The sequence below is a fragment of the Oryzias latipes genome, chromosome 16 (assembly GCF_002234675.1).
Source record: "Oryzias latipes chromosome 16, ASM223467v1".
Lineage (NCBI taxonomy): Eukaryota > Metazoa > Chordata > Actinopteri > Beloniformes > Adrianichthyidae > Oryzias > Oryzias latipes.
In genome coordinates, this window is record NC_019874.2 from 337,441 (window position 1) to 356,224 (window position 18,784).

Sequence of the window (18,784 nt, forward strand, 5' to 3'; positions counted from 1 at the left end):
TGTATGTGTGTGTTTTCAGTATTTGAAGGGATAACCCTCCTTAAAAAAATGGCATTATTTTAGCAGTTAAAACCATGTCGGGTAGTAACCTTGTAGAAAAGGTAGATCCAAGCGGCAGGCTTCTAGTCACGAGACCTCACAAGGTACAAAATACAAGAAGGCATGTGTGTGTGAAAGAGAGTGCTTCTCTCCATGGTAACGGGATCAAAGTCCAAGCAAAGGGGTCAGCAGCACTGGAACATGTCCTCTCCTTGGTGACAGTGTAGAATCTCAGCTTGACACATCTTACCTGGAAGACATTGACGCTGGGTCTAAACTTTAAGTCGCATCAAACAATTCTTTCACTTTTGAAAAGCCCACAAATAGAGGAATCCGTTGATATACATTTCTTTGGGTCAAGTTTAAAGTCTGTATGTGAATTTAATCAAATGTCAGAAAACAGTTTATCTTCTGCTGAGCTAAGAAACCCATCTATTTCTATGGTGCAGCTTATCTCACAACTACATCCAAACAAATCTTCACATCACTTATTACAGATGTAGGAATTACAAGGTTTTGGGGTACAATTTCATCTCTGAATTACAGAAGAACCATAAGTTGCAGAAGACAGCAATCATGTCCTTAACTTGCAGAACATCTTGATACTTGAATGGCAGAATCCGGGTGAAGTATGCACAAGATACGAGCGGACAAAAATGTACAGAGGAACAATAGCTTGAGGAATGCAGGAATCAGTTCCATCAAGTGTTTTCTACTCCATCAAAGCCAGTGCTGAGAGCAGAGTCTGTCCAGTCGTCTTTCTATGTAGGTTTGAATCCGCTTTAGAGCCCAAAATGTCCACTGGACAGACGCAGTGGACACGGGGACGGCTGCTTCATGCTGTCACTCATACTTTTCTGATGCAGGAAGTCATGGAGATCAGTGGGAGCTTTTCCTGCTGAATCATTCACTGAGACAGATCAAAACTGGGCAAGGCTGCATGTGGGAAATGTTTCCTGGATTTCTGAAACTTCTGTCCAATCAGAAGGTCTGAATACTGTGATGTTGCCTAAGCCTGCTAGAAGGCCCTGCTGACACCAACTCAAAATCTGATTGGTTGAAAGAAATGAATGATCGACAATGATTTTGCATTAGGGGGCCTGCAGAACGGATAGTGAAGGCTTCTTTAGCTCTGACCCTGCCTGGCAACAAGGGACAGCTGAAATGTGATTGGTTAAATGCTCCAATATGAAAACACATGTCTGCATGTCAGCATAACCATAAACACATTTGAGAAAACCATGGTTTATTAGTAGCCATAAACTAATATATGGAAGTTTACACATAAAGCCCTTAAAGGACAAAAAATATTAAACAATAAAAGTATTTTTGGACATCTTCATGTACAGTGAAGACGTCAATGGTGTAAAAGTCCAGGCAGATCAGCAGCCACCACCATGTGGACCATCAGTTACCATCTGAACAACTGATCAACTGAATATGGTTACCAAAAAGATTTGGATATTATGAACTACTGATTTATATATTTTCATGAATAAATGTTGAAATATAAAGAGACATTTTTATTTTTTTTCACAAGTACATTTTTAAAAAGAAGCTTTGAACAAAGACACACACACACACACACATTGTTAAAAATAAAACACCCTTTGTAACAACCTTTGATCCTGTGTCACACCCTTTGTACCACAGGATCCTCTGCTGAAGCAAGTTTACTCAAAGAAAAAAATTAACATAAAAGTTCAATTTGCCATTCTGCTAAATACAATCAGTCCACTTTGGTTAGCCATCAGTCTTTTACTTTTTCCTTCTGTTAATCTATTCCAAAACACTGTTGTGCAGCATAAGATAATATGTGCTTTTGAAATAGCAAACAGAATGTTTTTGATGCTCACATGATGCAGCACCGAGTACAGAACCTCCTGTGATGCAGCCAACAGCTCCTCCACGGGGGACGAAGCGTCCAGACACGCCATTTCTTCCTTTAATAAGTCTTCATAGATTAATTGCAACATGTAAACAGCTGAGAATGTCAGGAAAAGCCTGTAAACACGCCAGCATTTGTGAAATCATCGTTCTGAAATGCAGGCCCTCAAAAAGGCACTTATTAATCAAATGAAATGTCATCAACAACATCCTTTCAGCATAAATACTACCCACAAGAACCAAATGTGTAGCACTTTACTACAAGACATTTACAATAACCTCCATTCATATGTAACCATAGCAAAGGGATGTCTGGTTTTTAGGAGATGTCTGTTGAAAAAATAATAACATATAAGGACTTCAGGGTTAAACAGTGTACTTCACTTGTTTGAGACAATGACGCATTGATAAACGTACCATCACAACTCTTACATTCTTTTGAAAGAACTGATGCTGCAACTAACACGGTAAAGACTGTCGTTTCTGGTTAGCTGATCCAAAATGCAGCCAGATTCACAAAAGCAAAGCACCGGATATCAAGTCTCCAATTAAAAGGAATAAGGAAGAGCTGAGATGAGACTCTGGCTGGAGGGGCAGTGACTTCATCCTGCATGGGTCCTTGCAGCAGCAGTGAAGCCCTCTCATGCTCTACAGGGCGTGCCCTCTTGGTCTTATCTGACTTCCACACTCAGCTCACCGTGGGGCTTCTGAGCAGGACTCCCCCCCAAACACCCCCCCCCCCCCCCCCCCCCCAGTTAGGAAAATGTCAGATCTGGCCAATCCGTGATCTCATCATAAAGGTCCTCAAAGTGGAACCTGGAATTAAACATCTGAGGTATTATGAAACTCATTTTTTGCTTCGTCCAGTAACTTTGAGTGCAGCACAAACAGATTCAGTTCATGGAACATAAACACAGAAGATGTGAGAAAGAATTCAAAAAAACTTCACTACCACACAAATGAAAATGATCAGCTTATTGATTCAACTTACTTCAATCCCTTTAGAAAACTCATTGATTTTAATTCAATAACTACAAACAATAAACTAGAAAGGTGATTAATAGAGAGAAATCTTGATTTTTCTTGTCTAGATCCCTTTGCATTTTCTCCAGGTAGTGAAACAAACAAGGGCAAGGAGAATGCTAGGATAAGGTTGGAGAGTCAGAGAGGGAAGACATGGAGCGCTCAGCTAAAGTCCCGGTCACGGAAGATGAGGGGAGCGATGAGAGTCCAGAGGTAGAGACCCAGGCCCAGCCAGCTGGAGCTCATCTTGACCCACACAGCTGGCATGCTGCTCTGCATGGCGTTTGTGGTTGTGTCTGGTCTGCAGGCAGGGCGCAGAAGAAAGGATAAAGTGAAGGTAAACTACTAGCTGCAGTTCAACACAACTTCACTTTTTGTGAAGCAGTGCGCCCTCTGGTGGTCACACTGAAGACTGAGCAAAAACAATTTCGGAAACTTTTTTTTTTTTACATTTTTGAAACTGAGAATTTTGTTCTTGTTTGTTGAACAACTGCATCTTATTTTGATGCTGTTTTTAATTTACATAATACAGTTGCAAAACTAGTGAAAGGGTTCCTTTGCATTTGCATGCGTCTGGTGGACAGTATCTTCATTTCCATCATCTGTTTATCACTTAACTGGAGCTGCTATGGACTTCACATTAACCGAGTGCTCCTGACAGACAGCTGAACAGGTAGAACTCACAGAGGCTAATAATGAACTTAAAACAGAAACTCCCTGACCTGGACTTCCCTAACTGTCACCTCTGAACCTCTTTGTCCAAAGCACATTAAAGGGGACATACTGGTACCAGTTGGTGAGAGTCATCATGATGTACAAGGAGGCCAGAGACAGATGGAAGTGGAAGAAAGAGTAGCTGTAAGTGACTCCCTCCTCCTCATTGTCGACTGATCTCCGCACGCCGTCTTCTCCCACGTTATCTTCCACAGCCGCCCCCGTGCCCCCCTCCGTCTGCATCAGCTTGTTTACCTGGGTGTTGCTGGATGAACGAATGCTACAAGACAGAAACAGGCAGTTCAAGAAAAGAATAAAAGTCAAATTCTGTTGATAATCTTTCATGTTAAAAACCTACCTGGCATAAAGAGTGCAGAAGAGGAAGATGATCAAACCCACAATCCCCTGAGCGTCCCACCACTGCACCTGTCCCGGGCCTTCCTGACCCGCCTGATTGCTGGTGCTGACATTTGAGACAAGGCTCAGCAAACTGGGATTACACCTGCGATCTATCACAGAAAGAGTGAACAAAAATGAAAATATACTTTGGGAAATCAAAGTTTAAGATATGGTGTTTCTTAAAAGGTGTGAACAGGTATCTTTTCACTCATATAAAAGAAACTATACTCATTAAAAAATGACAAACCAATCTCAAAACCGTTTACTATTTAATCTATCGGGGGATTGATGCATAGACGAAGCATTTAGGCCAACCTACAATATTTTTTAGACCATAGGGCACATTGGATTATGAAAGGCGTTATTTTGGACAAAATAAAAGAATCTTAAGTACACCTTATGGTCTGAAAACAACGCAACTAAATCTGCTTACCTTTCTGATCATAAAACTGCAAGTCATTCAAAACAAAGAGAAAAGTGAAAGAAAACCTTCAGCCAAGGGTAAAGAGAGGAGCTAAAATGCCATCAGCAGACTCACTCGGATTGTTGGTCATTGCAGACCAGGTGACATACATGGTGTAGAGGGAGATGAGTGAAGCCTGGAGCAGACCTGAGTGTGGCTGAACTTCCTGTTTCCAAAAAACAACATTTATAAGACCACTTGGGAGGAAACTGACATAATTATGGGGGATTTTTCAAAGCAGGAATCAAGGCATTTCCCTCACTATAAGCCCCTTAAAAACCGTACTTCTTTCAAAAAACAAAAGAATCTGGAGCGCCTAATCTATGGATTATTTCTGGTTGTGCTTTCTGATGACAAAGTGTTTTTGAGAGGTGTGTAGCGCTCTTTTAAAATGCCTTTTTTTTGCAAATGTGTGAATGTAAACATGCCAGTGTTTTTCAACCTTTTTTGTTTTTCTGGACAAAAGTCCTGCGGCACATCAGCAACCGAAAAAAAAAAAAAAAAAAAGAGAAACAGAGAAACTCTGTATTGATCTGCAGTCTCTCCATGGTCTCACATGCATCTTTTGTAATAATTGAGGCACAAAATATTTGAAGTTGCAGCGGTTTTTCCTCAAAGTTTTCAACAATATGGTTCAACTAAATTAGTTAAAAGTTTGCCCAGGTAGTTGTTTTTCCCTCCAGCTTTTTTTAAATGAAGTTTCATGTAAACCTCATTTAAACTGAATAAAATGACATTTATTTACACTGTAATTTGTTTTTTTATATATTAATTGCCCATCACATTCACCTCCTCCGCTTTTTTTTTTAAATCTGCATCAAAGTCTCTGCTGGATGTTTGTACAAAAGTGTGTTTTGTACAAACCTGACGCTCCCGCCACATGTGGGCGGAGCTACTGCCAACGTTTTTCCTCGCCCTCAGAAAAGACACAGATGCTGAGACATCCGGTGCATTTATTTTGAAGATCTCCACAAAGGCGTTGGCAAACTACTGTGTGAAACCTGAGCCTTTTTTGATGAACATGGAGCTGATATCATAAATGTTTTTAGATCAGTTGAAATGTAATCATTTACCTCGGCACACCTGGTCATCTCTCACACACGCACAGCGGTTGAAAAACACTGCTAACATGCAGCATTGTCAAACAGCCCTTTTCTGTGTCACTAACAACGATGGGAGGTCGTGTAATCACTGCAACGTTTGTTTTAGCAGCTGTTTTTTTCCATGTGGCAAACAAGGTTGGGAGATCCAATCTAATGTGGCTAACGTATAGCATGTTACAAACAACTTCTAGAGTTAAAATGAAGTCAGTTAATAAAGTCTGACTGATGGTCACTGACTCCTTTGTCTCGGTTAATGCAATTCTCGCCTGCCCTAAGGGACATCAATTCAAAAATAGACCATTTACTGACGGTGTGCCCTAAAGGACAGAAAATCCAGTACATACAATCTGATGCTTTACTGAACAAAGAATATTCATGAACTGAATCTAGGCGTTTACCTGAATTTTGGGTAAAATAGAGACAACAGAGATGATGACGCAGAAGATTAGGTTGAGGCTGATGAAGACCTTATGCTCCGTGCAGCCATCCGGCTGAGTGTAGTGCATGTAGAAGAGCACCACAGCGACCAAAGCCAGTGCATAGTGGAGCCCAGTGAACGACAGCAGCCCTGAAGTTGACAAGAACATCCAGTTACATAAATCTGGCTTATGAAGAACAGATACTCCCTTCATTAAACTGAGGGAGACTAAAAATACGAGTTTATCTCATCAGCAAACATTATGAACACATACATAAATGCTAGGATTCATATATGCTATGTTCTAACTATAGTTTTGGGTTTTTTGACTATTGATTACAGAGCTTTTACCTGAGTAGAAATAATACAAATAACTGCCAATTTAGAGCTACACAGTGGAACCTTTTCTGCATCTTACATGTACAAAGCCATATATTTCCAATGCCTTAAAAAGTTTGTTTTGGCCTCAAAATCCCCCAAAAAGTCATATGTAGTCATTGTAGTGTTTTGTTTGGAAAAACATGTTACCTGCAAACCAGCATTTGTTGTCAGTTTCTTCTGCATTTTCTACCCAAGTCTTGTTCCAGGAGTGAGCAAAGTCAATGAGGAGGATGAGCTGAATCAAAATAAAGATGAAGGACCCAACAGCTCCAAAGTAAAACCACACTGTTCAATGCAAAGACAACAGGACACAGGAGTAAGAAGCAGTTACATTAATAATTCTGTTAATGGTTCAAAAAGAAAAGAAAAATTACATATCGAGCTTGGCAAGATACAATGCAGTCTTTCATTAGTGGCTTTCCCATCATTAGCTCTCCTGTGCGTACACAAAAGAATCATGTCATTTGACTGGTGTTTGGATTGTAGTCCACCTAATGATTGTAGGATTCTGTTCCACTATGAGCAACAAATAAAGATCCAAGCAAATCTGCGCTCCTGTTTGTATGGAGAGGAAGAATGAGTAACTTTGCAGCCTCACACCACGGTTCAGACAGCACTGTAACTCTGCCAAGCTCCGCTGCAGCTACGTCTGACTCAGACTCGTCAGTACCAGTGTGAAATGTTCCATCAGGGATGAAAAAAGCTCCCACTGTAATCCCAACCAGGATCAGGAATTTAAAGAACCAGAACCTGAAAATGTGATCATTCACAAATAGTTAGGCAAAGGCCAAACTGCTTGGCAGTTTCTGGATCAACTAACAAAAGAAAGAGCGCTCTTACCCATTCTGAACAGCTGCACGCGGGTCTTTGCTGTTACGAACGCCAATCATTATTGCAGAAAAGAGAAAGAAAAAGCAGGTCATGGCGAAGCACATGCAATACACAGATTTGTAGCCCACAATCACATCACAGTTAACCTGGTTTTCAACACCAGGTATGAAGAAGGATCCTCCCTTGCAAAATCCTGGAATCTATCACAAAGATAAAAAAGGACATGATTTTAAATAAAATTATGTCTCTTCTATATGCATACAGAAAAGAAAAATGTGTACACCGTGCAGATTAGGAGAATGTACAAACTAATCCTGGCAATGCAATTCTCTCCTGTCATTTTGAACATAACACAAGGATGACGAACTCACTTTACGGAGCTGTGCTTCCATTCCAGGAAGGATCATGATGACAGACACCAAGGTTCCCAGAAGCAGAAAGAAAGAAAAAACCAGCCGCGTGATGGTGGAGCTGTTGGAGGAAGGACAGCAGCCGCACAAAAGGCATGGAGCTGAGCCACACAGACAGGAGGCCTGCAGGTAGGAAGGGAAAAATGCAGAAAATGTCAATGGATGTTTGTTACAAAAGTCTGGCATGTAGTTTTTAAAGCGTACAGGTTATTGTGTGCAACTATAGCATAAAGGGTAATAAAAACACAAAAAAATAAATTCACAAGTATTCAAATATAGATATAAAACACAAACGTTAAAAGCCCACTGTACAATTCACAAATGTAATGCGTGTAATATCCTTATTAATCTTTTAGAACGTGAGGCTTTGTACTCTTGGAGTCTTTTACTTCTAAATAATATATGAACGCAAAGGGACCAGCACCTTGTACCAAACACAGTATACATTTATGGATCTGTTAAGATGAAGAAGTGAAAAAAAGTCTTCAAATCTCAGACCAGAATGCAAGCCTTTCTGTGTGAGAACGTGTTCAGAAATGTGAAAGCTATATTCCTTGTAACAATATTGCATTTAAAAACGAGTTTGACTAAACAAATGCTCTGTGAGGTTAAAAAATATACAAGCGACATGAATCAAAAGTATTACTTTTCTTCATAGTGAAGAAAAGTCTAAACTGTGAGATTTACAGAAATGATCATGTATACTTTTCAGAACAAATGCATATATGCACATTAACATTTTCAAACCTGAGACCCGTACTATAATACCAAAAGTCTCCATTAGCAACATGAGGCACAATGTGTACTAAAACAAACACATGAAGCGGTTTGGCTCTCTCTCTAGATAGGTTTAGGATAATTGTGCACATTGGATTTCTCACTGCTTAAAGCTGGGTTAACCAGTTCAAAATGATGGAATAATACTGTCGTTACTCAATTTGACAATGACTAAATGTAGGTTAAATGTGACTGGATTTGACAATCGATCGTTAATAAAAGACAGATAGATGGCATGGAATCAAGTTTACACAATGATTGTTTCTAAAGTTCTTAGCACACAGTGCGACACATTTGTCTTTTTGTTATTTGTATATCAGCTAATGCTAACCTGGGTTACAGCTATCGTTGGGTTGTTCAAACAGCCTGCTCCTGGCAGTAAATGGTTATTTACTAACCAATTAGTCTGTTGACGCCTTTTTAAAATTGTATATATGAGCAAAACATAAGTTACGCTGTAATGAAAAATTAAAATACAAAAAAGCAGCTGTGTTTACCAACGTTAGCTAATAGTCGATGTTCCGTCAGTAGCCTTAGTTCGACCATTCGGTTTATCATACTACATTAAAAAACAACCTTGAAATTGAAACGTAAGATCACTACGGGATTAATAAAACATACTTACGCAGCTAGCTAAAGAGCATAAGGCAAGACAAGCTCCCATTTTGGCATTCAAAGTGTTCTGCTCTGTGTTTTTCTGCTTAAGTACTTCTACTTCTTTAGCCTAGCTAGCGCTACAACTACAGCTCCAGGCCGCGCCCACAACGACTGAGACCAGGAAATCACTGTCAGATTTTCAAAATAAAGGTCTCTTCAGCTGAATGCTCTTCGTTGTCATTATTCAGAGGTCCATTTAATTTGTGTGCTTGAATACATAAATATATATTCCTCTTACAAATTTATCACCCTAAAGATATTTATATGGGGTAAACTGTTTTCATTTTTCTTTTTTTACTTACAATGTCTATTTTCCAATTGTACAAAACTGTTTTTTCATTTACTTTAAGCTGATTGGTTTGACCCCATACATGTCTAATTTAATTTTTATATCTATGGACAATGAACAAACCATTCTGAAATCAGTGTTAAAGCTGCATCTTTTTATAGAGGCCACTGTTAATTTTGGATAACTGAAACAATGTGTTCATTTACTAGTAGTGCATATGCTCTTACACAAATAAGAGAAAGTAGTTTGCCAACAAATCAACATGAGTTACATGAAAAATATTAAAATTGATATTTTAATAAAGAAAAAATGGCTCCTGAATTACGACAGTATAGCAAGTGTGTTTTGCTTATTTATTTATCTCTACATGTCTGTCAGCAAACCATGTTTCCGAGAGGTAACCAGCTGCAGACAAGCTTTGATGTTTCCTGCTGTGTCTCAGACACAGCTTCCATTAGCCTCCATGTTTGACTTCTGTTTGGCGCGTGCAGTTCTAACACTCCCTGTGATTGGTCGACCTGAACCAACGGCTGCATGGCATGCGACGCTGGTGACGTCAGGTGAAGTGCTTTGTGCGCGAAGGTGCAGATGTTGGCGGTCTGACCAGAGACAAGAAGCAGCTAGAGTTCAAGTTGTTTCTTTAAGCTGAACTGCCTTTGACGGTAAGAACAATACTCGAATTCAAAGAGTTATCCAGCTTTCTATATCTCTGGAAAACACCTGTTATTATTGAACTATATTCTTAGAACTTGTTAAAGTTTTAAGGAAGTTTTCAGGATCTACAAAGTTACTGTAGCTGTGTGGAAAAAAGCTAGATACGAGATTAAAACTGGCAGGAAGCTAATAAAAATCAACTAACGGTTAACGGCTTAACATTTTTTTTTACTCAGAATTAGGTTAATTTTGCCATGTTTATATTATTAAGTAAATGTAATCAGTTTTTCTTATTATGCTTCTTTGGTCAAGTGTTTTGTTTCCTCCGTTTATTTGAGCTTTCTGCTCTTTGAGGCTGTTTCTGGCTTTAAAATGGAGCCTTCTGCCTGTTAAACCGTTGTCGTGCCCCTCCCCCAGCATTTGTGCAAAGCTGCATCGACTTTTACCCCTAGGGGTAACTCGCATGTTGGCATTGTGGTAGAACTGCCTGCTTTTTGTGGGTTTGCAGATGTTGTTATGTCATGCTGTGTGGTCACTAGAAACCACTTTTTATTATATTGTGTTGATGGATAATTTCCCACGTGAGGAGGCTGTTGTGGGAAGGAATGATGTTTTACAGCATCAGTAAAAATAATTCAGAACTACTTTATAAATCCATCTAACTTGACTCTTCTTGTCCTCTTGTTTTTTGAAGCATCACAATCAAACGGATTTCTGACTAAAATGGCAAACTCCAGTGGTGAGTGGGAACCTTCAATAAGCATGTGTGCACAATCAAAGATGTTCACTCTGCTGTTTGGAAAGGGTGTTGTGCTTTTACCTTGTAGATGTTTTAGTGAAATCAACAATATGCTGGGAGAAAAATGTAAAAGAAAGTCATAAATAGCATCAAACATTAACATTTGGTCAGACTATAGCAGAAGTTTTGATCATGAACAAAAGGACATCAATCCAACATCTGTTCATATGATAAAAGGCCCAAAATGACTGTTGGCTGACTCAAAATGTTTCATTTGATAGACTTTCAAGTGAAGGAGCTGAACAAGCGTGCATCAGGTCAAGCTTTTGAGGTCATCCTGAGCCCCTCAACTCCAGACACCAAGGTGGATTTCCCCTTGTCCCCCAATAAGAAAAAGGAAACATCACTGGATGAGATTAAGAGGAAACTGGAAGCTGCAGAAGAAAGACGCAAGGTATTTACAGCAACGAAATGAACTAACTGCAGAAAAGGTCAGATTGGATGTAAATTTCTAGTATCATGGAAGTGAAAAGAGCTCTTTTCTTTCTCCATAGAGCCATGAGGCAGAAGTGCTGAAACATCTTGCTGAGAAACGTGAGCACGAGAAGGAGGTCATACAGAAAGCTATGGAGGAGAGCTCCAACTTCAGCAAGCTGGCACAGGAGAAACTCAACCAGAAGATGGAGGCAAACAAAGAGAACCGCTCCGCTCGGATGGCGGCCCTCAACGAGAAGTTCAAAGAGAAGGTAAGCGCCAGAGGCCCCAGCAGACGCTTCTGAGACTGATGGTGAAGAAGGAAAAGGTTTATAATGAATTAATTGCTGCACTCTCCAAACTCTGAACAGGACAAAAAGCTCCAAGAGGTGAGGAAGAACAAGGAGTCAATGAAAGACCCGGAGAATTAAACTATTCATCACAACAGCAGCCTGTACATGTTCAAAGATAAGCTACGTTTTTGCAGAAATCTTCTCCGTAAACTGTCACTGTAGATGGAATGATACCAGTTAAGGATGGATGCTAAACATTTGTAATCCTCCCGATTTCTCTTTGGCAGCTGGCTTTACAGTATCTTATCTTATTGTTTTGATAGAGACATTTGCTAGAAGTAAAAATGTTAATAAGGCTGGAAGTCTGACTAAGAATGTTTTATCTTCAGGATTCCTATGGGACTGTTGAACATATCTGTATTAGTCAAAAATAAATTATCTTACTTTTATTTCATGATCAACGTCAGTTATAACTGACCCCATGTTTCACTTCTTACTGTTGCATGTCTGTTAATAAATATTTTTGATACTGCTGACCCCTAGTGGCCGTTTTGTTCAGTGACTCAGTGGACGTTTCCAGAATAACTGAAGAAAACCTAATTACTGCATTTGTAGCTCTATTAATAATTGATTTTTAAAATAATTGTTTTAAATGTTGTAACAACATTTAACATTCAAGATAAACACTTAGCTCTGCAGAATAGGATAATTAACCCAGAAAGGTTTATTTAAATATAATACAGTTTAAATGGCAGTTTTATTACTATAGTAAACATTTATAAAGAAAAGGGGCTTATAATGCCACATTTATTTAAGAAAGTAGGTAAATGTCTAAATAAACTGATGTTAGTAATTGTTGGGGGAAAAATTAAAAGACGGTTAGATTAAATTTCAAAAGTTGGGCATGCTTTAAAATTATCTTGAATAAAAAACACTTTACTGGAAAAAAAACTGTCCAGTGTAAAATGAGTATCAGGTTTCAATTTAAGGTCAGCACTTCCACAGAGACTCAGCTGATCATGAACGTCACCTCATTCATTCTATTGATCTGTTTTAACCTTTGTGCTATCCATGGGGTCCAGATGACCCCCCCCCCCCCCCTTACATGGACGTGTTCTCCCTACCATGACAAAGGTGGATAAAGGTGGAAAGATTTCATGTAATCCATGGACACCAGTGAAGATCACAAATCATTGAAGAAAAAAGGTTCAGAGCACTGTCTAGTGGGTCTAGATGACCCAACTCCCAATGGTAAAGTGCCTAGGATAGGACAAGGGTTAAACTAACGTTACAGTTTAAAAACGCTTATCAACAAAGTCATTAATTTTAAACATTTTCGAAAGTCTGAAATCAACACTTTCATTTCAGGGGTCCTGAGCTGAGACTTTAGTGGCCTAAGAACAAAGAAATGAAACCTGAATTCCTGGTTAAATCGGATTAATTGACAAGTGAATGTATCAGATCCTAATGTGAATACTTTGACTTTGTTATAGTTGACTGACACATGGATTTGGCATGTGGATAAAATTGCCTCAGTGATGGTAACGGAGTAGAGTCACACGTTTTTTTGTTTTTTTTTTGACAGGCTTTTGGAATAGGAAACTACGGAGCCCGTGACCTGACATGGGTGGAAAAAAAATGACATCATTCCCACAGATTGATTAAATCATTGCCTCAAAATATGTATTCGTTCGTTTAAAATGAAGAAAATCCTAAAATCTGACTTTATTTGCATGAACCAGAAGTAGTTACTTGTTGTGCAGTTTCCTTTCTGGCTAGCCACAATATTGTGAAAAAACGAAGCCAATCTTCTCATCCACTTTGTTAGATTTGTGTATTTACACCGTTTCCATTAAATCCTTTTTGTGAATAAACCCGAACCAACTCATGCAATATGTTATTCAAAAACACGGATGTAAATAATACTTGGATTTACAGCAGAGACTTTCCGATTTCTGTGTGTGCATGTCTCATTACAATGTACTGAAGACACCGATGATGCTTAGAGATCAGATTGATTTATTTTAAAAAGCTCACTAGTATCGGTAATCATGTCTCCAAGTCTGGGTTCATGAAATCAGTCAGAGTCAGTCAGAGTATGTGAGCTCCACTCCTGCTGCATAGTCACTTTCCATCGCTACTTCCGTGTTTCTGTGACCCGCATTAGTCCGAGAGGGGGAAAAAAAGCAAGAATCATACTACAGGATCTTTTTCTTATTGTCAAAAGTAAAATAAGATTTTGGAGGCCCGAGGTGACTGCCTCCCCATCCCACAGCGGCTCTCTGTCTGCTGGTCAGCAAGCGTCCCGGTCATAGGAGCTTAGAGCTCCGCCGGAGCAGCCGTCTCAGTGTGCTCCACTGCCAGAGCTGGCTTTGCTGCTCCAGGAGCAGCCGTCCAACCAGCCGCCCGGGGGCCGCCCAGTGCAGAGATTACCGTGCTGCAGTAAACGGAAACATCAATGTTGCAGTGGCAAAATATATTTTATTTAAAATACAGTTATTTACGGTAAATATGTAACCGAAAGCATTTACGTTTATTTCCAGTGTAAAATATGGGGTGTGTAAAAGGTCCCAATTATTTTGAGGGAACACATTTTCCATGTCAGGTCACGGCTCTGTAGAAAACAAGGCAGGAGTTCTCCAAAAAATTAAGATCCACAAACAATTTCATGTGCTACAGTCTAAATATCTCATTTGGTTATTAATCTTGAAAATATGACTCTGTATTTATGTTCATCCCTAAATGATCTGCATTTAAGACTTCTTGGTTCTTCCAGATGTAGCCTTTGTTTGTTGGCCCAGTTTTTTTCTTTTGTTATTTTTAACGAGTAAAGCCTCAAAAATTTTAATAAAATATTGAGAACATCATAAACATTTTTGGTGGAGTAACTATTAATCGATGAATTGATTTCTATTCCGAGTTTCGTATCAGAATGATCTGTCTGAGGCAGAATCAAATCGAATCAACCAATCCCATTATAAATCGTTTCAAAATGAGATAAGTTAATAATCAAATGTAATTTGGAAAATACAATTTTGAATTTGAGACACAATAGATTTATTAATGAAACATAAAAACGACCAAGTGCATCTCAGTGAACAACACACATGTGATGACATCATCAAACACGGATCAGTCCATCATTGCAGTCCAATGTGTGGACAGACTTTGAATAAAGTCATGTGACCATCCAGTGTCTAGAATGTCCTAAGAATGTTCCCTTTGGATTCTTTGGATGTGGAAAAACAACAGTGGTGAACTTTAGGGAACTAACATGTGAATGGATTTGACATTCATTCTAGTTTACTTGTTGGTTTGGACACAGATTTCATTTCCACTTGATGATCTGGAAGAAATCCAAGAATCTGGAAAACTGTTCAGTAGCAGGAATTTCTGTCTGAGTCTGACTGCTGGAAGTTTGGATGAAGATGTCAGGGATCCATTATCGGTCAGAGAATTGGATCAAATTGATTTGTTTAAAATGAAGCAAAATCGAAATTGAATCGAATCAGCAAACATAAATATTGAATTGAACTCTTCTTAAAATCAATCTTTAAAATACTTTGACAAATATCTATCTATCTATATAGCCAGGCTGTGTCCCACAGGGGTCGCCACAGCAAAACAACCTCTCTTTCAAGGATGAGTCGCATGGTAAACTTGGCAACATTTTACACCGGATGCCCTTCCTGACGCAACCCTCTCAATGTATCCGGGCTTGGGACCTGCACAGAAGTAGAGAAGGGAATAGGGAGCAGCCCGGATTCGAACCCTGGTTTCACGGACAAAAGGCGCCGCAAACCAGCACGAGCTAAACCGGCTCCCATGCATTTTCTAATTTTATATATATATATATATATATATATATATATATATATATATATATATATATATATATATATATATATATATATATATATATATATATATATATATAAAATAATAATTTTGGGTGTCAGTTATTAATAGAAACATCCATTTGAGGAAAAAACTCACACTCAGAATCAAGGGTACAAAGCAAAGTAAAAAGATTGCAATGTCTTATACTTGTCTTAGACTCTTACAAAAAATGGTTTTGTTAATGCTATAAAATGAAATATAAGCAAAACAAGTTAGAAAAAATCCACAGAAAAGGAAACATTTGCAAATAGTCTGTGGGAGGAAAAAGAAAAAGAGAAAAAAGAAACAAATGGTTAACGAAGGGTTTGGTCAGGAATCCAGGTTTGAAACCAGGAGGACATGGAATGTTTTGGAAGAATGTGTTTTTTGGGGGGTTAAAAGAACTTTAGAATCATGTTATTTTATCATGCAAAAATACAATTAGCAACCACAGAATGTATGGATGTTTTGAAAAAACATTAAAGAAATGTAGCAACTAAATAGCAAATGAACAGTTCTGCATTTTGCAGCCACTGGAAAAAATTGAGAAGATGTAAGAAAATGATATTTGCATAAAAAAACCTGTTTGTCATGTGAAATGCTTACTGAAAAGAGTAAAAGAAGCTGCGTTAGAGGGAATTCGCTAGTTCAAATACATAGTAAACATAGCTGGAAACTTCCAATGGTCTGACAATATTTCATTGTCTTGAAAGAGTTTGCAGAAGTGAATTTGTGGTTGTGTTGCTTCACAAAGGCTCCAAGTGCTGCACAGTACTTCTTTTATTGTGTGTTAGAAGGAAACTGCTGGACTCGTTTGGTTCCCCAGAGCTGCTTTCCTCGCCTCTCTGGCCACAAAACCTGGCACAGCTTCAACTGTCATACGTGCCACTGGCGTCTCATTTTTACTACAACTGATGCTTTCTCAGTTAAGGAAGCAGATCTTTCTAGAATGGGAAAACACCTTAGAGCATGGAGGCATTGTTTTCACAGACACAACCTGAACTTGTTTCTGTGAGGAAAAAAAGCTGAGCAGGATGGATGGAATCAACAAACAATGGAGACCTTTCAAAAATGCAAAGACCAACAAGGGAAACTCTGTTAGCCAAAGCAAAACAAGGCAGTGTTGTGTGGGCCATCATACTGACCACAGTGGCCAAGCAGGGACATTACCGTTTAGGTCTCTAAATACCATCCAGATACTCTGAGAGGGGTTTTAAAGACTGGACTCGTTGAAATATTGGCTGCTAAAATAAACACACATCTAGTACAGATTTAAAGACCCACTTCAATCATTCTTCGATCTTTTGTAAAAGCATTCCCAGTGGTCTTTTGATAATGATTTTACAGTTTTAGGCAAAATCAAAAAACAGATGTCGTCTTCTAGGACACAGATCATCGGAAATCCCCTCTGAGCTGTGGTTGGTGCAGAGTAAGCCTGCCCTGACTTCCCACGATCCCGTTGTTTACACTTTCTCCTGTTGTGAATGGTATTCTGCTACTGATTCTCAATGATTTGAATAAAGAAATACTCAGTAGTATAATGGTGCATTCACACTGGACGCAATTCATGAATCAGGGGAGTTGAGTTTCAATATTGAGTCAATGTGCAGACACGATCTGAGGTCCTGCAGCACCATTTGGGCATTGGGTGCGGCGCAGCAAGTTTGAGGCGCCAATCAGGGACTCAGCAGTCCCATTTACCATTGGGCGAAGGTGAGATACACCCTGGAAAGGTCACCAGCGGTTGAGCCCCCCTATATTGGCACCTGCGGTCGGGCGGCGGCGTTCGCTTGCTCCAGCCTCTTTGACAGGCTGGCGACCTGTACCATTTTCGGCCAACAGTAACCAAGACATCTTCCAGCAACTCAGCGTAGCGAGCAAGCAGAGGAAGGGGATCGAACCCCGCTACTCAGGGTCCAGCAGTCAAAACAAAAATAAAAAGACCCCCGGTTTTATATTTCCTCTCTCGGGCTAATGATCAAACTGGGCCACAGACAGACAGAAGTGAGATTTAAAGCTGCTGTAACCCAGGCGCAGCTCCCGCAGCTGGGGTGAAGTGCACTGAGAGAGACTCCGAAGGGTCTGGTCAACCCAGACATGGTGACGTGCTTGCTGGTGCCTCTGTAGAGCTCTCCAAAACATATCAACCCAAGCTACTCGCTCAACATCATGCATGTTTTCCATGATGTAGCAACTTAGGTCCAGACAAACGTTGTAGTTGCTCAGCAGCCGGGTCGTCAAGGTGTTAAAGTTACAAGCAGCAATGTTGACGGGCGTCAACAGAGAGACGGCAGACGCAAATTTGATGCGCAAATCACGTCCGATGTGAATGCAGCATTAGTCTTAATTTTCTTTATATATGTCTTCCATCATGAGAAAAATGCTACAATAACATGTTAAAAGCACCAAAAAGTGTGGATTTAAACTGATCATTTTATTGACCACACGGAGGCCAGAAGCACAATACTGTTTCAAAGAACAGGATGGTGCATTCGCTGAACCTAATATGAGGTAACATCAGTTAGATGGTGTATAGGGTAAGGAATCTGTTAATAAGAAACATATTCATAAAGACAAAGTTAAAAAATGAATACAACATTTAATTTTATGTTTAACATGTTTGTTGTGAATACCATTTGTCTTTTGTTTTGAATACGACTTTTCTTTGTCTTGAATACGAAATTTCCCTTAAACCCACTGTCAAAAATGTGTCATAGGGTCACAGGTCTATCTATACATTGAGACCCGAAACATAGACTGTTCAAATTTGCGCACGTGTATTGACGATTATTTATTAATCTAAAATAAAATAGAACTTTTTAGAATGTTATTGATCCCATTATGGGGAAATTACCCTGTTTCTATAGCTCTGTTGAAATTGGAATGAAACAGATATTACAGGAATCTGATTTTATTGGTGCCAGGCGACAGCAGCTGATTGTGTTAACTGGGGGGCGCCCACACTTACAGGGCTCGAGAAGCGTGCGCTTGTTGACACTGCTGCTTGAATGGCTGTTAAACTCTATGATAGTTTAATAAATGAGACTCAAGCGCATGCTGACTCAGTTGAATCAATCTTTAGGGACTCAATGTATATGCCTTTGACCCCGTGACGTATTTTTGACAGGTTGTTATGAGGGGAAATTTTGTATTCAAGACAAACAAGAATCGTATTCAAAACAGACATGTCAAACATAAAACTAAATGTTGTATTCATAATTTTTATTCTAAATTGGGCACAAAGTATTATTTTGTGCACAATGTTGTTATTTATGCATCCGTTTTTAATTGACAGCTATCTAAATGGTGTGTGCTTCCAGCAGAGATGCACACAGGTGTGATGCACGTGGGAGC

General features: G+C 39.3%; 2 protein-coding genes across 2 annotated transcripts; one reads left to right on the forward strand and one right to left on the reverse strand.

The window, feature by feature from the left end:
• Window positions 1-400: 400 nt before the first annotated feature.
• On the reverse strand, window positions 401-9,209 carry LOC101173834 (serine incorporator 1). The gene is made up of 10 exons (XM_004084232.4): window positions 9,071-9,209; window positions 7,630-7,791; window positions 7,268-7,458; window positions 7,098-7,177; window positions 6,575-6,712; window positions 6,027-6,196; window positions 4,601-4,691; window positions 4,022-4,172; window positions 3,734-3,943; window positions 401-3,250 (listed from the first exon to the last, which is right to left on the reverse strand). Exons 1-10 carry the CDS (start codon window positions 9,107-9,109, stop codon window positions 3,112-3,114), a joined length of 1,371 nt encoding a protein of 456 aa, XP_004084280.1. The 5' UTR covers window positions 9,110-9,209; the 3' UTR covers window positions 401-3,111.
• A 721-nt stretch (window positions 9,210-9,930) lies between these two features.
• LOC101174071 (stathmin) lies at window positions 9,931-12,087 on the forward strand. The gene is made up of 5 exons (XM_004084233.3): window positions 9,931-10,053; window positions 10,740-10,784; window positions 11,066-11,238; window positions 11,339-11,530; window positions 11,630-12,087. The coding sequence occupies exons 2-5, from the start codon at window positions 10,769-10,771 to the stop codon at window positions 11,687-11,689; spliced, it is 441 nt and encodes a 146-aa protein (XP_004084281.1). The 5' UTR covers window positions 9,931-10,053; window positions 10,740-10,768; the 3' UTR covers window positions 11,690-12,087.
• The last annotated feature ends 6,697 nt before the right edge of the window (window positions 12,088-18,784 follow it).

Coding starts and splice junctions, on each gene's coding strand:
- LOC101174071 (XM_004084233.3), top strand. Junction 11,239..11,338: donor CTGCAGAAGAAAGACGCAAG/GTATTTACAGCA, acceptor CTTTCTCCATAG/AGCCATGAGGCAGAAGTGCT. Junction 11,531..11,629: donor ACGAGAAGTTCAAAGAGAAG/GTAAGCGCCAGA, acceptor AACTCTGAACAG/GACAAAAAGCTCCAAGAGGT.
- LOC101173834 (XM_004084232.4), bottom strand. CDS start 9,109: ATGGGAGCTTGTCTTGCCTTATGCTCTTTAGCTAGCTGC. Junction 7,792..9,070: donor TATGCTCTTTAGCTAGCTGC/GTAAGTATGTTT, acceptor TCCTACCTGCAG/GCCTCCTGTCTGTGTGGCTC. Junction 7,178..7,267: donor CGTGCAGCTGTTCAGAATGG/GTAAGAGCGCTC, acceptor TCACATTTTCAG/GTTCTGGTTCTTTAAATTCC.